The 17,896-nt window shown below is 46.6% G+C and overlaps 2 protein-coding genes across 2 annotated transcripts; both read right to left on the bottom strand.

The window, feature by feature from the left end:
• Positions 1 to 16: 16 nt before the first annotated feature.
• Positions 17 to 1,253, bottom strand: LOC123142041 (uncharacterized). Its single transcript, XM_044561070.1, has 2 exons — positions 1,050 to 1,253; positions 17 to 954 (listed from the first exon to the last, which is right to left on the bottom strand). Exons 1-2 carry the CDS (start codon positions 1,246 to 1,248, stop codon positions 791 to 793), a joined length of 363 nt encoding a protein of 120 aa, XP_044417005.1. The 5' UTR covers positions 1,249 to 1,253; the 3' UTR covers positions 17 to 790.
• A 4,470-nt stretch (positions 1,254 to 5,723) lies between these two features.
• On the bottom strand, positions 5,724 to 6,464 carry LOC123142040 (actin cytoskeleton-regulatory complex protein pan-1). Its single transcript, XM_044561069.1, has 2 exons — positions 6,226 to 6,464; positions 5,724 to 6,129 (listed from the first exon to the last, which is right to left on the bottom strand). The coding sequence occupies exons 1-2, from the start codon at positions 6,353 to 6,355 to the stop codon at positions 5,948 to 5,950; spliced, it is 312 nt and encodes a 103-aa protein (XP_044417004.1). The 5' UTR covers positions 6,356 to 6,464; the 3' UTR covers positions 5,724 to 5,947.
• Positions 6,465 to 17,896: the final 11,432 nt, after the last annotated feature.

The following is a 17,896-nucleotide window of genomic DNA, read 5'->3' as shown; positions in this document are numbered from 1 at the left end:
TGGCTCAGCTTCATCGGACGAAGAAGGAACCGGAGAAAAAAACACCCTGCGACTTCATATCCCCTTCGTATTACGCCCCTTGTCATGTAGATGAAACAAACGCAAAAACGAGGCCCGTGATTTGGTCCTGGAAGCTCCACACGCACACCACCAATGCCAAACAGCACCATCAGAACGAGGAGGGCTTATTCCTTGCCGCCGATAGCGCCATCGCCTCACCACACTGTAGGTTACATTTAGATTTAACCCTAATCAAAAGTAGGGCGACAAGAGACTACACTGACACCCCAGACCGGGGTTCTCACAGCCTTGCTAACGCCAGTAGTCACCCGGAGGTGAGAGGAATCGGCGGTAGATCTGTTTCCTTTTGACTTTAATTTTTTTTTTGTTAAACACATTAATTCTCAAAACAAGCCACATGAAGATCTTGATCTTCAGGGGTAATTTCACTTTCCAAATTTTTGTGTGGAGAACGAGAATTAATGACAATCAACTGTGTGTACATTTTCTTTTGAACGGAATTGTGTATTCATTGAATTAACAGAGCACACAATTAGCAAAGATAGACCATCGAATTTATCAAGGTTATCAGTTGGTGTATATCCCCACATGTTTCCTGTTCCATGATTTATCGGAAGCAAAACAAGTATTGTGCACAGCTGCTAGTTGTTTCTTCTCTGATACCGACCAGGAAGAACATAGCTAGTTGCCTAGCTAGGCGATCGCAGGCACCATTGCATACACGTATCAGCAAAGCATTTACTACTCCCGCCCCTGACCTTGGTCCTAGCTAGTCAGGCGGTGGCGGCGGCACGGCCGTCGCCGACGCGCGGTGGGGGTTGGGTGAGGGAGGCTTGTTCACCGGCGTCCTCTGCCCCAACCGCCTCGCAGCTCCCATGGCCGCTAGCTCCCTCCCTCCACCCAGCCCGGCGTCGCCGCCACCTCGCGGCGGCACTGCATGCAGCCTCACACCGATCGATCAGTTCATATGTACCAGTACATGCATACAGCAAAGCAGAAACCAGGCACCACCGATCAGAAATACTTACCTGGAGGAGGACGTGCGGAGGCCGCGCAGGAGGCGAGCAGCGGCAGAACCAGGACCAGGAGCGCGGCGGCTGCGACGAGCAACCACCACGCGGTGCCTGTCCCGCGACGCATCGAGCGAGCAGAGAAACCACTCGAGACAAGTAGTCTGGTAGTACTACCACGCAGAATTGCTGTGAGATCAGAGGTTGAGCAAGTCATAAGTATAGCCAACGTCCAACGAGATGGCTGGTGAGTAACTAGTGACCGACAGTGAGAGGTGTGGAAACTCTGGGCCATGTTGACCGTGGAGAGACGCTCTGACGCAGACAGATGTGAGCTGTTTGTTGTACGCATTCTTAAATTTTCTGAGCCCGGGGCCCTGGATTCCGATTGGACGACTCTCGTAGTCTTGTGTTGACCTCCAAGTCTGAACGGCTGCTTTGTCCTGTCCCGCCTCCCTTCGCAGCTTCGCAATCGGTGCATGCACCCATGCCGACGAGTACACTGTACGGCGACCGCTGCTCGTGCTCGACCTCCGCTCTCGTGATCCATGAGGAGGTCCTTGAGCATGGAGTGGTGCTTGCTCCTTTGCTGGTTGCCATGCGGCTCAGATGTGAGTGCCATCTTCCTTCGCAGATTGAGATCTTTGCTCATGAGGTTCTGGATTTGACCCGGTCCAACGGAGGTGCACCTTGATGGTTGGACCAAGGCAGATTTTTCGACAATGGTGGATTTTATCGGCTTAAAAATAAAGCATCAAGAAAATACAAACATAGATAGGATGGACACAGTTGAAACCAACACAAACAGATAAAAGATACACCCACAAATAGCAAAATCATATAAGACAAAAGTTATGCATAGGCAAGTAGATAAGAAAAAAAAACAAAGCGACCAGATCCACGAATGGCAAATTACAACGATGATTCCGCACCAACTATTTCATGACATCACACGAACGGCGAGATTCTTCAGCAACAATGTCTTCAAGAAGGGAACGACACACAAGTGCTGCCATCAATGGATCCAACTACTCAAGGTAGAATCAAGGTTTTCACCCTGAAAAATCGGTTTGAGTATATCCGAGCAGTGCCTTCAAGAAGGTAACGACGTGAAAATATCGCCATTGACAGGTATAACCAACAACAACTAATGTGATGTGCAACCACCGTCGTTGTACAACCATCCCTTTGTGTCAAGCCATCATCCATAGTTTGCATCTCCCTATCGAAGTCAATCATTGAATCTGGAGATAGGTACCCCTCAGGAAGACTTTTTGGTGGCCACCGCAATCCGCAGCAAGTCCATCTTCGCAGGCCGAAGTGATCACCATAAGAACCAACACCGACGGAGGAACACACCACTTCGCACAACCGCTAGATTAGCACTGTGCCTCCCGACTGGAGCATTGTGCGCGCCCTGTGCTCACCCACTGTCGCGCCGCCGCTTCGCATCCGCGGCTCCACCGAAAGCCCGCAGTCGCGCCACAAAGTGTTTGGATTTGGGCGTAGAAGCCACACCGGTGACGGCTGCTGCAGCCCATCAAGAGAGGGATCTGCAGCCGAAGGAGAGCAGAGTTCGACAGGATCGAGACGCGCAAGACCGCCGTTGGGAGCGAGATCCACACGTGAGAGTTGCACCGAGGGTCGAAGTGGCCCGCCGCCGCCGTCCGCCGCACAGGGCTTCGTCCTTGGCGCTGACGGGCGGAAGAGCCTCCCGTGTCGCCTGAACCGTGGCAAATAGATAACTTCTTTTATTTTTGGGGACATGTTTTTGAATAAGATTATGACGATGTGCATCCACGGATGCGCATGACGGAAGATTCGTCCTTCTCTATCGAATTCTTGTGTATCACTGAAGTATTAAAGAGTACGGTTCATGAAATTGACCCCTCATAGTATTAGTATTTGTGTATTAAAGGGACAATTCATGAAAATGGTTTCATAGTATTATTGTATACTTGAGGCTTGTCATCACTGCTATTACTCGACCAACCATAAAATCAAATTTCATTCCACAAACATAAACCATGAAATAAAGTTTTACGTCCATGTGGCCTAACTCAACGGTGAGTTCGATGACGAGCTCGGCGGTCTTGCCCAGCATGCTTCGCACTGGCATCCTTTGGGAACACATTTGCTGTTGTGGACCATCACTATCTTGCACCAGTCACGACAAGTGATTTCATCACACTAGCCCTCGTAGACTCTAGGACCGCAGTACTTGGCGATTGCCACATCTATCATAAACCGAAATAATGTTAAGGAAGATCACTGCACATAGCAAACTTATGGTATGTGTATGTAGATACCTGAAGACATCATCAGCATGAGGGCAATGGAGATGAATAGGATTGGTGAAGTCCTCATCTTTTGTTAGAGAGATGTGTTGTACTATGAACTTTTGCATGCCAGACAGAAGAAAATGTGTCCATTTATAGAGATCTGCCGCGCACTATCCTTGAAAGTAGGACAACTACATATAATAGGAATAAAATTACTAAGTTGCATGCAGATAGAGAGATTGGATATGTTAAACAAATAACAAATTAATGACATTGGCCCAAGTAGGACACGTACATATAATAGGAATAAAATTAGTAAGTTGCATGCAGATAGAGAGATTGGATGTGTTAAACAAATAACAAATTAATGACATTGGCCCAAGTACTCCCTCCATTCCTAAATTAAGTCCTTTTAGAGATTCCAATGAGGACTACATACGAATGTATATAGACATATTTTCAAGTGAAGATTCACTCATTTTGCAAAAAAATACATATTTAGGAACGGAGGAAGTAATTAAAGAGATTGGATGTGTTAAACAAAGAACAAATTAATAACATCAATGCAGATAATTAAAGAGATAGGAAGGAACATATTGATACCTTAATGTGTAGCATTTCGAGATAAGAACAAATCGATACATCAATGCATATCATTAAAGAGCAAATTAATAACATCAATGCAGATAATTAAAGATATAGGAAGGAACATATTGATACATCAATGTGTAGCATTTAAGAGATTGGAAAGAACAAATCGATACATCAATGCATATCATTAAAGAGCTTGGATGTGCTAAACAAAGAACGAATTAATAATATCAGTGAAGATAAATAATATTATTAATATTGTTCTATCATTGAACCCCGTTGTTCCTTTTATTTTTCCTTATTTGAGACCTAAGTGGCTTTCTAATAATTTTGGGTGCGTGCACCTCGGGCGCTTCAACTATGGAAAAAAAATGAATTTTATGACACGTGAATCATCGGCATAAACAAGGCAGAATTTTGAAGATTTAGCTAGGATATTTGCGAATAGCATAGCTGAAGAGTATGGAGATTCATGAAAGGTTATAGTGTACTCTAGAACAATGCAACCGAGCATACATGACATGTAGATGCATAGTTAGGATTTATCGATTGTATAGGCTCACACGCAAAATATTTCGAAGTAAATTTTGTTGGGAGATGAAAATGCACAAACTCCGAAAGTCATGTTCTGCTGGTGAGCTTATTTGAGCTCGCGATGAACAGTAAAATCATAAAGAATCTCTACTTATATACCTACAAGAAACGGAGCGTCCCATTTCCAATCTTACGTCGCTCCCGATCGTTGGACTCTCCCTCCCCGCATCGTTCACCCACCCCCACATTGTTGTTCCTCCTGGTTTTCTGTTCCCTATTTTTTGTTCCAAACCAAGTTTGTTGCGTCAAGAAAAATAAACCGGAACCCTCCCCCTGATCCCAGCAGCCCGCTCCTCAATTCGTCTGCTCGTCTAGGCGCCTTCCCGTAAGGGTTTCCACGCCTCCACAGGAGTGGCGGCGGCGGCGGCCGGTCACACTTTTTCCAAGGGCAGGGACGAGGTCAATTAGGGCACGAATACAAATCATGGCCGCTCCACCGGGAGCACCGGATTCGGCCGCTCGAGGTGGATAGAGCTGGAGCTGGGGTCCTCCGTGTCCACTTCCCCGGCCGGACGGCCATACTCCCCGACCCGTGCTCCTCCCTTGTCACGACGGTGTCGCTCTTCCAACTTCCCTCACCGATGATGATCTTCAAACTTTTGGCTCGTACTACAACCACCTCCTCTACGCAAGTAAGTACTACGAAGATCTTTTTTTTAACAGAGATAGGCAAAGATCATCAGACGAGAAGGGCCCGTGCTTATAGCAAGCGTGATGTGCGCACACATACATGTTATCTTGACTACACTTGCGATCATCTTGTCCATCGGTCTGGTCCATGCGACACTGCACATGCCATGTGGACCTCAATGAAGTACTCCTTAATCCTTATACAACGACCTAGATGTATGCAGGGAAGCGTCTATGATGACGGAGGCAGTGGTGCCACCACGAGTTCCACCTCGGTAAGGGGATATGGAAAAAAGATTGATCCATAGTTGTACTCTCTCCTGCTTAGGGCGCCTAAGGGGTGGGAGAAAGAGAGGCGACACTTTTGCTTGGTCATGACGGGAGTGAGCATATTTAGAGAAATTGGTGGGGATTTTGGGAGGTGCAGGGTAATTTTTACGTCACGGGGATCGGCTAGGTGCATCTTAAGGGAAGATAATCGAATTTATCCTTTCTTACGGCCTTATCGGGGATCGGTTAGAAATGCCGTGAGTAAACAGGACACGCGTATATATTGACTTACTTTTTCCGAAACGTGCTCACTGAATTATTATACACTAGTGAAAGTGTTGTTGTACGCACGGAGAGACCAATGAGGTGCGGAGCACGCAACTTATTGACATTTTTTTTCTTTTCGAAACGAGCTTATTGACTTGTACACTGGCGAAAGTGTTTCGTACATGGCATGCAGCTAGATGTCCCTTGTACATGGAGTACTATCATACATCGTACCCAACCCACGGCCACCGTCGCGTGCTCGCACCACGGATCCTCGTCGCCCTACTCGTTGCTCGACGGCGGCGGCGGCGGGGGGTCGGCCCCCGCCGACCCCGAGTTGCCGTGGGGTTTCGGCGAGGGAGGCACATTCGTCGACGTTTGCTGCCCCAGCCGTCTCGCGGGCGTTCCCAGATCCAGCTCCCTCCCCTCGCGCGCCGGGCTCCGGCCGCGGCCTAGGAGCAGCACTGCGATCACATGGACGCACCCATTCATGCACACAAACAAGAACAAGAGCTGGCATTGGGAACACCCAAATGAAACTTCGGTGCGTATACACGTACCCGGAGGAGGACGCGGCGGCGGCGGCAGGCCATGCGGGGCGGCCGCGCAGGAGGCCAGCAGCAGGGACAGGAGGACTGCGGCTGTGGCGGCGACGACGAGCAGCCGGGCGGCTATCCTCCGGTACGTCATCGATCGAGCTGTGTAAGTAGGCTGAGCAGAGAGCACTGAACTACACCGGTAATAGCGTATTGTTCTGAGTAGTAGCCAATGTGACAGTAGGAGAGCTGCTCCTCGAGGAGACTCCGCGTGATGTGTGAGCTGATCGTTGCCCGGTTGTGGCATATTTAAAATCTCAGCCAGCCGGGGAAAGTGGGTCTTGGCTCTGCTAGTCTTGCGTGCGCGTGTTGACCTCGAAGCCTGCATGATGTTTGTCCTGCCCCGCGATGCACGGTTAGCTGTACTACATTGGTTCCAGTTTCACCCTTGTGAGCTATAGCATCTTCCATGCTCACCCGCAAACCGGACACCGTATCTATCCATGGACCGACGGACCTATCCTCGACCACTGATGCGGAGCCGACCATTTAAAGCTATCTGCAAACATTTCAAACCGCGTTTCAACTATCCCGAAAAATTTCATGCAAACCGGATGATTTTCATATAAACCGGACAAAATCATTTACATTCGGACATATTTCAACTAAATTATATCGGACTAGGCTAGACTATTCTAACCCAATGTATTGCCGGCCGCGGCGAAGCCCCATTCCACGACATGTCTTCCCTATGTCCAACAGCGTTGCTCATTGGGCTGCCGTGAGCCCCGGACAGATATGCTTCATAGGAAGGGGACGAGTAGCCTCCGCTTCCGTGAAGCATGGAGTTTGTTTTCCAGGCAGAGGAGATTGTCACCGTGGCGTTCGCCTCCGCTCAGAGGGCAAGTCCATGTCCGCCACAATGTTCGTGCCGCTGTGCTCCTCCGCATGCCGGCCTAGAGCAACTCGCCGCTCCTCCGCGCACTGGCTTGGAGCGGCGAGTTGCTGAACCACGTGCCGGCTAGGAGTGGCGAGTTGCTCCTCCACACGCCGGCCTGGAGCCTTGCCCATGGTGGTGACATCCTGGAGCGACGAGGGAGGTGGAGTAGCGAGTTGCCTGGAGCGTATCCGGCGGGTTCGACAGGCCACCCACCCGACTTTAATGCCGAAAACTCCTCTTCCTACTTGCCAGATGCCATGGTGGGTGTGGTGCAAGGAGGAGATGGAGAGCGGAGGTGTGGCGCGGTTCTTGCCCGTTGTCCGGCCTCGTTTAAACAGCGGGCGGATGTGAGGAGCCAAACGACATTGTGTATAATGTCGTCCGGCTCACGAACGGACGTGTAGACGGAGTAGATTTTTGACACACCACTAGTAGAAAAAGGGTCATCTGTCCCGGTTGGTAAGGGTCTTTTGTCCCGATTTTTGAACCGGGACTAAAGGGTCGTTACTAATGCCCTAGCCCTTTAGTCCCGGTTCTTACACGAACCGGGACAGATGGGCCTCCACGTGGCCGGTGCGGCGAGCCCAGGCAGGAGGGCCTTTGGTCCCGGTTGGTGGCACTAACCGGGACCAATAGGCATCCACGCGTCAGCATTTCAAGGGCTAGGGTTTTTGTTTTTTTTTTGAATGGGGGGAGGGGGTCGGGGGTTTTGGGGGGTTAATTTAGGTGTTTCATATATTGTGTTAGCTAGCTAATTAATAGAGAGAAGTGTCCTCTCTTATCTCCGTGCTTGGTCGACGCTACGTACTATATACGTATAGAGAGGACTAGACACGCTAGCTAGTAAGCAAATTAAGGAAACAGAAGATCGTCATGAACATATGCATACAGAGAGAAGTGATATCGACCACCTCTCCTTCTCCGAGAGATTGGTCGAACAACAAGTTCTCGTATATCTATCCCGACACTACCGACTACATATATACAATAATTATCTCTTACAATATAATCTCCTAATTATATATGAACACAGGGTCCACATAGTATTCTCCGTTTTCAGCGATCACGTGGTCAAGGAAGAATGCCGCCAATTCCTCTTGAATTGCTCGCATACGATCTGGTGCTAGGAGTTCATCCCGCATCCAAAAGATCTAATTTGAAGAAGGGGGTCAATACATATATATATATGAATAAATGAAACTCAACACAAATGATGGTAATAAAATAAAATTGTAAATATTATTGCTTACGCACTTCATATTGTTCGTCAAAGTAGCCCCGCTCACAGGGTCGTGTGGCGGATGGACTCACAAACGTAGTATCCACAGAAATCATTCCCTTGTTCCTGCCACAAACACTTTACAAAAAATAGAGGTCAATCAAACTGATAAGCAAGCATGCTAAATGGTATTGATGAAACTAGCGCTTGAATCACTAGGAGATGCGCGGAACATGCTACTATAGTACTTACTTTCGGGTGTCTAAATTGCAGCTTCTTCGGCAGTCCCGGAGCTTTTTTGGTGAATTTTCTCCAAACCCTGCCAGACAAAGAAAACAATTACTTGATATCAGGAAATGAACAAAGTTGCTGATATGGTTAATGATCGATTTAACTTACTTCTTGAGCATTTGAGTCATGTCCGCATAGTCCTGAGGATCTTTTCGTCTCGAGTCTAAGACGGTTACTACTCTCTGCTCAAGCTTAATCTCTAGGAGAATATAGTGGAAGCTGCGCACGCATGCATAAGTCATCAATTACATTACTATAACCTGGACTAATAAGGGAAACCGAATATGCACAAGACAGTAACACTCACTTGAAGTTGTAAGGAAAGAGTATTATATCTTTGTTTTCATTTATTACCAACGATTGTAGCAAGTTGGCCTCGGTATTTTCGTCATGATATTTAACCTCAGTTGCATCTATGAGATTTGTGTTAATGAATCCAATATCACCGATTTGTCTTTTCTTCAATTCGGCGATCTTCAATCTGCATAATAAATTGAGGATAATTATAAATACATGCAATGAAAGAGCTAACCTATATAGAGAGACCTAATGACAGAAGTAGTACTACTTACGGACAGTAACAAGTGACCGTTGATTTATCGAGGGCCTTTTGATTGAAAAACTGGAAGAACTCCTCAAATGGAACATTCAACAATTCAATTCCAACGAGGTCATGCTCCTCTTTAACTCTCAGCGTCAAAGTATTCCTCTCCTCTTCTTCTCCTTTCTTCTTCTTCTTATTTTCCTTTTTCCTCTCATTCTTTTTCTTCTTCTTCCTTTCCTAGCTAGATATATAAAACTTTTCTAAAAATGTAACTTTTGCATATATAAAACTTTTTCTTCTTCCTTCTATTCCTTCTTCCTAAATATATAAAACTTTTCTAAAAATGAAACTAACCTAAAATGTACTAAATCAGAGAACATATATAGATAAAACTTTTCTAAAAATCTAACTTTTGCATATATGTATTTTTAAAACATCATTACAATTGAAAAAAATACATACATACATACAAAAAACATGTAAAAAATACATACATACATATATGAACATACATCAAAAAAATACATATATCTAAAAAATACATACATACATATATGAAAATCTAAAAACATGTAAAAAAAATAGCACGGCGGCGGCGCCGGCAGAGGCGCGGTGCTCACAGAGGGAGGAGCGCGCGGCGGGCGGCGTCGGGGCAAGCAGGGGCGCAGAGTGGCGCGGAGACGGCTTCGGGGCAGGAGCGGCGCGCGGCAGGGCAGGGGCGGCGCGCGTCGGGGCAGGGACGGCGCGCGGCGACGGCGACGGCGGGGCGGGTCGGGGGCGCGGCAGGGGCGGCGCGCGTCAGGGCAAGGACGGCGCGCGGCTACGACGTCGCGCGAGGGCGCGGCGACGGCGAGGGCGCGGACGAGCTCGGGCAGTCTGGCGGCGTCGTCGGAGGGATCGAAGAACTGACGAAATTTTCACAAGTGTTGGCTTATATAGCAAACCCATTGGTACCGGTTGGTGGCACAAACCGGTACCAATGCCACCTTTAGTTCCGGTTGGTGTCACCAACCGGAACCAAAGGCCTCTTTTCAGCAGCCCAAAGGGCGGGAAGCGGCGACCTTTGGTCCCGGTTGGTGGCACCAACCGGGACTAAAGGGGGGCATTGGTACCGGTTGGTGCCACGAACTGGTACCGGTTGGTGCCACGAACCGGTACCAATGCACCCCTTTAGTATCGGTTGGTGCCACCAACCGGGACCAAAGGCCTTGTGCTGCTGCGCCCGCGTCGAAAGTTTAGTCCCACCTCGCTAGTTGAGAGGGGCGCGTAGTGGTTTATAAGCCCCACTGCCGCTCCCCTCTCGAGCTCCTCTCCATTGCAGGCTTACGGGCCTAATTGTCACTGCTATGCCTGATGGGCCTACTGGGCCTTCTGCGGGCTTGAATCCTGGCCCATCGATGGGTTTCTAGTCGTATTCAGGCCGTGGTGGCCCAGTAGGTGGCATATTTTTTATTTTTTGCCTGTTTTTCTGTTTTCTTTTTTGCTTTATTTATTTTGTTTTGTTTTTACTTACAACAAAAAACTTATTTATTTTATTTTATTTTGTTTCTAATTACTTATTTATTTTACTTTATGATAATTCTTTTTGCTATTAAAGTTTCTAACAAAAAAAGTTATTTATGAAAATTCTTTTTGCTTTCAATGATTTTGAATAGAAAATACTTCGATAATTTTAGTTGCATCAATTTTATATAATTTTAGTTTCAATAATACTAGAGGTTGCTTATAATGTTTTGAACAGAAAATACTTTGATAATTTTAGTCTCATAAATTTTATTTATGTTATTAAAGTTTATTTTATTTTGTTTCTAGTTATATATTTTATTAAAGTTTATATTATTTTGTTTCTAATTACTTATTTATTTTATTTGTTATTTTTCATGCACCATTTTTCATGCATTTACTGATTATTTTGAGTTATAAGACCCTAAAATTGAAAAGCATTTCAAATGAGCTCTGAAAAGGTTGAAAGTTGGCATGGTATCATCATTTCATCCACATAGCATGTGCAAGAAAGTTGAGAGGGTTACGGCAAAAACTGGATGCACTTCGTGTACAAAACGGACAATGGTATCATACTCGTCTGTTACAAAGTTTGCATGGTATCATCATAATAGTTGCGGGAGAAAGTATTCACTTTTTCTTCGCTTGTGTCATTTGCTTATTGCGCCGTAACCATGGATAATTTTCATCGTTTCTCAGGATGCTTGGGTCAGCTTTGACTTTGAAGGAAAGAATTTCATGAAACTTTTCATAATCTTCAGACATGTCTGTCTTGCCCTCCACTCCCACGATGTCCCTTTTTCCTGAAAGAACTATGTGGCGCTTTGGCTCATCGTATGATGTATTCGCTTCCTTATCTTTTCTTTTTCTCGGTTTGGTACACATGTCATTCACATAGATAACCTGTGCCACATCATTGGCTAGGACGAACGGTTCGTCAGTGTACCCAAGATTTTTCAGATCCACTGTTGCCATTCCGTACTGTGGGTCTACCTGTACCCCGCCTCCTGACAGATTGACCCATTTGCACTTAAACAAAGGGACCTTAAAATCATGTCCGTAGTCAAGTTCCCATATGTCCACTATGTAACCATAATATGTGTCCTTTCCCCTCTCGGTTGCTGCATCAAAGCGGACACCGCTGTTTTGGTTGGTGCTCTTTTGATCTTGGGCGATCGTGTAAAATGTATTCCCATTTATCTCGTATCCTTTGTAAGTCAATACAGTCAAAGATGGTCCCCTGGACAACGATTACAGCTCATCACAAACAGTGTTGTCACCTCTGAGACGTGTTTCCAACCAATTGCTGAAAGTCCTGATGTGTTCACATATAATCCAGTCGTCGCACTGCTCTGGGTGTTTGGAGCGCAGACTGTTCTTGTGTTCATCGACATACGGGGTAACCAAGGTAGAGTTCTGTAGAACTGTGTAGTGTGCTTGAGACCAAGAATGCCCGTCCCTGCATATTATTGAGTCCGCCCCTAGCGTGCCTTTTCCAGTCAGTCTCCCCTCATACCGCGATTTAGGGAGACCTATCTTCTTAAGGCCAGGAATGAAGTCAACACAAAACCCAATGACATCCTCTGTTTGATGGCCCATGGAGATGCTTCCTTCTGGCCTAGCGCGGTTATGGACATATTTCTTTAGGACTCCCATGAACCTCTCAAAGGGGAACATATTGTGTAGAAATACGGGCCCCAGAATGACAATCTCGTCGACTAGATGAACTAGGACGTGTGTCATGATATTGAAGAAGGATGGTGGGAACACCAGCTCGAAACTGACAAGACATTATGCCACATCACTCCTTAGCCTTGGTATGATTTCTGGATCGATCACCTTCTGAGAGATTGCATTGAGGAATGCACATAGCTTCACAATGGCTAATCAGACGTTTTCCGGTAGAAGCCCCCTCAATGCAACCGGAAGCAGTTGCGTCATAATCACGTGGCAGTCATGAGACTTTAGGTTCTGAAACTTTTTCTCTGGCATATTTATTATTCCCTTTATATTCGATGAGAAGCCAGTCGGGACCTTCATACTGAGCAGGCATTCAAAGAAGATTTCTTTCTCTTCTTTCGTAAGAGCATAGCTGGCAGGACCTTCATACTGCTTCGGAGGCATGCCGTCTTTTTCGTACAAACGTTGCAGGTCCTCCCGTGCCTCAGGTGTATCTTTTGTCTTTCCATACATGCCCAAGAAGCCTAGCAGGTTCACGCAAAGGTTCTTCGTCACATGCATCACGTCGATTGAAGAGCGGACCTCTAGGTCTTTCCAGTAGGGCAGGTCCCCAAATATAGATTTCTTCTTCCACATGGGTGCGTGTCCCTCAGCGTCATTCGGAACAGCTAGTCCGCCGGGAGCCTTTCCAAAAATTACGTATAAATCATTGACCATAGCAAGTACGTGATCACCGGTACGCATGGCGGGCTTCTTCCGGTGATCTGCCTCGTCTTTGAAATGCTTGCCTTTCTTTCGACATTGATGGTTGGTCGGAAGAAATCGACGATGTCCCAGGTACACATTCTTTCTGCATTTGTCCAGGTATATACTTTCAGTGTCATCTAAACAGTGTGTGCATGCGTGGTATCCCTTGTTTGTTTGTCCTGAAAGGTTACTGAGAGCGGGCCAATCGTTGATGGTTACAAACAGCAACGCGTGCAGGTTAAATTCCTCCTGTTTGTGCTCATCCCCGTACGTACACCGTTTCCATTCCACAGCTGTAAAAGTTCTTCAACTAATGGCCTTAGGTACACATCAATGTCGTTGCCGGGTTGCTTAGGGCCTTGGATGAGAACTGGCATCATAAGGAACTTTCGCTTCATGCACATCCAAGGAGGAAGGTTATACATACATAGAGTCACGGGCCAGGTGCTGTGATTGCTGCTCTGCTCCCCGAAAGGATTACTGCCATCCGCGCTTAAACCAAACCATTCGTTCCTTGGGTCACCTGCAAACTCAGCCCAGTACTTTCTCTCGATTTTTCTCCACTGCGACCCGTCAGCGGGTGCTCTCAACTTCCCGTCTTTCTTACGGTCCTCACTGTGCCATCGCATCAACTTTGCATGCTCTTCGTTTCTGAGCAGACGTTTCAACCGTGGTATTATAGGAGCATACCACATCACCTTCGCAGGAATCCTCTTCCTGGGGGGCTCGCCGTCCACATCACCAGGGTCATCTCGTATGATCTTATACCACAATGCACCGCATACCGGGTATGCGTTCAGATCCTTGTACGCACCGCGGTAGAGGATGCAGTCATTAGGGCATGCATGTAGCTTCTGCACCTCCAATCCCAGAGGGCATACGACCTTCTTTGCTGCGTATGTACTGTCGAGCAATTCGTTATCCTTTGGAAGCTTCTTCTTCAATTTTTTCAATCGCTTCTCAAATCCTTTGTCAGGCACAGCATTCTCTGCCTTCCACTGCAGCAATTCCAGTACGGTACCGAGCTTTGTGTTGTCATCTTCGCAATTGGGGTACAACCCTTTTTTGTGATCCTCTAACATGAGATCGAACTTCAGCTTCTCCTTTTGACTTTCGCATTGCGTCCTTGCATCGACAATGACCCGGCGGAGATCATCATTATCGGGCACTGGTTCCTCTTGATCTTCAGCATCTTCCTCCGTTGCAGCATCATTGGGCACATCGTCTGGTTCCTCTTGATCTTCAGCAGCTTCCCCCGTTGCAGCATCACCGTATTCAGGGGGCACATAGTTGTCATCGTCCTCTTCTTCTTCGCCGTATTCCATCATAACCCCTATTTCTCGTGCCTCGTTCAAACATTATAGTGTGGCATGAAACCCTTGTAAAGCAGGTGGGTGTGAAGGATTTTCCGGTCAGAGTAAGACTTCGTATTCCCACATTTAGGGCATGGACAACACATAAAACCATTCTGCTTGTTTGCCTCAGCCACTTCGAGAAAATCATGCACGTCCTTAATGTACTCGGAGGTGTGTCTGTCACCGTACATCCATTGCCGGTTCATCTGCGTGCATTATATATAATTAAGTGTGTCAAAAACCATTACAAAACATTATGAATAGATAATTAAGTGACCAAATTAATAGAAGTTCATCATCACATTAAAACCAAAGTACATACATAGTTCTCATCTAACAACATATAGCTCTCCAGAGCATCTAATTAATTAAACCATGCATTGAAACTATGTAAAACATTTCAATGCGAAAACAAATGCGATCATAATCGCAACCAAGGTAACAATTGATCCAACGGCATAATGATACCAAGCCTCGGTATGAATGGCATATTTTCTAATCTTTCTAATCTTCAAGCGCATTGCATCCATCTTGATCTTGTGATCATCGACGACATCCGCAACATGCAACTCCAATATCATCTTCTCCTCCTCAATTTTTTTATTTTTTCCTTCAAGAAATTGTTTTCTTCTTCAACTAAATTTAACCTCTCGACAATAGGGTCGGTTGGAATTTCCGGTTCACATACCTCCTAGATAAATAAAATCTATGTCACGTTGGTCGGCATAATTTTCATAAACAATAAATGAACCAATAGTTATAAAGATAATATATACCACATCCGAATCATAGACAGGACGAGGGCCGACGGGGGCGGATACCAAAACCTTCGCACTATATAATAACAAGCAATAAAATAGTAAGAAAATTAGACAAGTATCTATCTAAAGTAAGAATTTTTTTTCTTTCAGAAAGAAGATAAGAACAAGAGGCTCACCACGGTGGTGCCGGCGACGAGATCGGCGCGGGCGATCGACGGCGGTGAAGACGGGAATGGGACGTGACGGGCCGCTAAACCTAGACAAATCTCGAGGAAAATGGAGCTTTGAGGTCGAGCTTCGAGACGACAAAGTTTAACTAGTGTGGCTCGGGCATTTCATCAAACACCTCATGTGCAAAGGAGGTGAGGTAGAGCACCACAAAGCCCTCCCCTCGCCGGCCAGAGAAAAACAGAGCACTGGAGTGCTCTGTTCGCGGGCGAGGGGTATATATAGGAACCTCATTGGTCCCGGTTCGTAGTATGAACCGGGACTAAAGATCAGCCTGTGGTCCCGGTTCAAGCCACCAACCGGGACCAATGGTGGTGGGCCAGGAGCGAGGCCCATTGATCCCGGTTCGTCCCACCAACCGGGACTAAAGGGGCCAGACGAACCGGGACCAATGCCCCCACGAGGCCCGGCAGGCCCCTGGCCTCACGAACCAGGACCAGTGCCCCCATGGGTCCCGGTTCTGGACCGAACCGGGACTAATGGGCTGACCCGGCCTGAACCAAAGCCCTCTTTTCTACAAGTGCACACGCGAGTTTAATGAAGTAGGCGCATAGACGAAAGACGTTTCACTGCAGCGATGAGGCATGTGCAGCGGGTAACGCTCTATTGGCCGACGCGCCGCTTCAATGTCGGCTCGAGTGAGAGATCGCGTCCACTCTGGACCGCATGAATGCAGCGTGACGCTCTGGAGCCGGGCAGCTGGCTTCAGGCGGAAAAGCGCGATGGCGAAGAATGGGTTTTTGGATGGGTCATTGTTGCCAGAGACGGACGTGGCAGCGGTCCGGACGCCCGTAAAGTCTTTTCCACTTTATTTCCGGTTTGCGGAAAAAATAGCTCCGGATCGTCAAACATACCGATGCAAGAATGTGGCAAAACACGTCCGGACCGCATTATCCGGAAAGTTGCGGGTCATTTAACGATCGGCGTTGGAGATAGCTAAGGACATGTCTAGCAGAACTTTAAGGTATGTTTTCTTTTGCGGGTAAGATCTTTAAGTTATGTTTGAGGGTTAAAAATTACGTTTAGGGGATTAAGCATTCGATAATGCCAAATTCCCATGACGAATCACAAAATTTCCATTTTATTATTGAACGACTCGCTGGTTGTTCGATCCGCTTCGCTTCTCTCTTCCTGTCCTCTTTTTTTCTCCTGCCTCTCATGCACATATAATTTTCCACTTGGCCCTATTTTATCTGCTATTTTTCTACACTACTTCTGCTATTATTTTGTCTAGTTTTGTGCGGAAAAAAAATGCTAACGATAGTAGCTGAACTCACAACCTCATGATGAAGGCTAAATCTAGCAGCCGATTAGACTAAACAAAATACAGTTAAAGAAAGACTGGACAATGTTCAGCAAATATAATAAAAAAAGTTTAATAGAACTAAAAACACATAAAAAAAGCATGGTGAATCAAGAGCACTACCAAATGTCCTCCGATTTTTCACGCCCACCTCCCACTGATTTTATTTTGCCAACACAAACCCATACGGGTTCACGATCTCAATTTTCCGTTTAATTCTCCCGCACAACCGCCACCCACCAATTTTCTTTGTCATGCTGTCATGCAGTGGCGGAGCTACAGTAAAAAATCTGGGCGGGCCAACACAAAGGAAAGCCCACTATTTTTTTCATGGCCCAGCTTGATCTTGAACCCCCACTATTTTCCTGAGAGCAACTAGTTAACGAGCGCTCATTCGGAAGCCTCGCAACGATCAGCGCCACTTGCGTGCTCTTAGCCATTCGCGACGTGTCGCGCTCTGGACGCTCCCTTCGGATTTTGTTTTTTATTTTTCCGCGAGCGTTTTCGGCTTTTTAAACGATTTTTTTCCTGGTTTTTTTTCGACGTTTTGGTTTTTCACCAGTCTTCCTTAGTTTTTTGATCAAAACTTTCTTTTGCGCGAAAAAACGCAATCTCTTTTTTTTTTCACGAGAGTCACATTTTGCTTCCGCGAGAGGCACGGTTTTGCTTTCGCGAGAGTCACGGCCGTGCCTCTCGGAAATGAAAAACGGGTTTTCTATTTTTTTCCTTTCACGAGTCACTGTTTTGCTTCCGCGAGAAGCACGGGTGTGCTTTCGTGAGAGTCACAGACGTGCCTCTTGGAAACTGAAAAATAACGCGTTTTCTGTATTTTTTCCCTTTCGCGAGTCGCGGTTTTGCTTTCACGAGAGGCACGGCTGTGCTTTAGCGAGAGTCACGGCTGTGCCTCTCGGAAACAGAAAAAAAACGCGTTTCCTGTTTTTTTTCTTTTGCGAGAGTCATGGTTTTGCTTCTGCGAGAGGCACGGATGTGCTTTCGCGAGAGTCACGGCCGTGCCTCTTGGAAACGAAAAAAACACGTTTTCTGTTTTTTTTCCTTTCGCGAGAGTCATGGTTTTGCTTCCGCGAGAGGCACGGTTGTGCTTTCGCGAGAGTCACGGCCATGCC

The sequence above is a fragment of the Triticum aestivum genome, chromosome 6D (assembly GCF_018294505.1).
Source record: "Triticum aestivum cultivar Chinese Spring chromosome 6D, IWGSC CS RefSeq v2.1, whole genome shotgun sequence".
Classification (NCBI taxonomy): Eukaryota; Viridiplantae; Streptophyta; class Magnoliopsida; order Poales; family Poaceae; genus Triticum; species Triticum aestivum.
Note: the sequence above shows the minus strand (reverse complement) of the source record. Positions and strands in the feature narration are given on the sequence as shown.

What these genes read in the sequence shown, in the direction of transcription:
- LOC123142040 (XM_044561069.1), bottom strand. Translation starts at nt 6,355, where the DNA reads ATGACGTACCGGAGGATAGCCGCCCGGCTGCTCGTCGTCGCCGCCACA. An exon ending in GCCGCCGCGTCCTCCTCCGG is followed by an intron (nt 6,130 to 6,225) that starts GTACGTGTATAC and finishes ATGTGATCGCAG; the next exon opens with TGCTGCTCCTAGGCCGCGGC.
- LOC123142041 (XM_044561070.1), bottom strand. Translation starts at nt 1,248, where the DNA reads ATGACTTGCTCAACCTCTGATCTCACAGCAATTCTGCGTGGTAGTACT. An exon ending in CTCCGCACGTCCTCCTCCAG is followed by an intron (nt 955 to 1,049) that starts GTAAGTATTTCT and finishes GGCTGCATGCAG; the next exon opens with TGCCGCCGCGAGGTGGCGGC.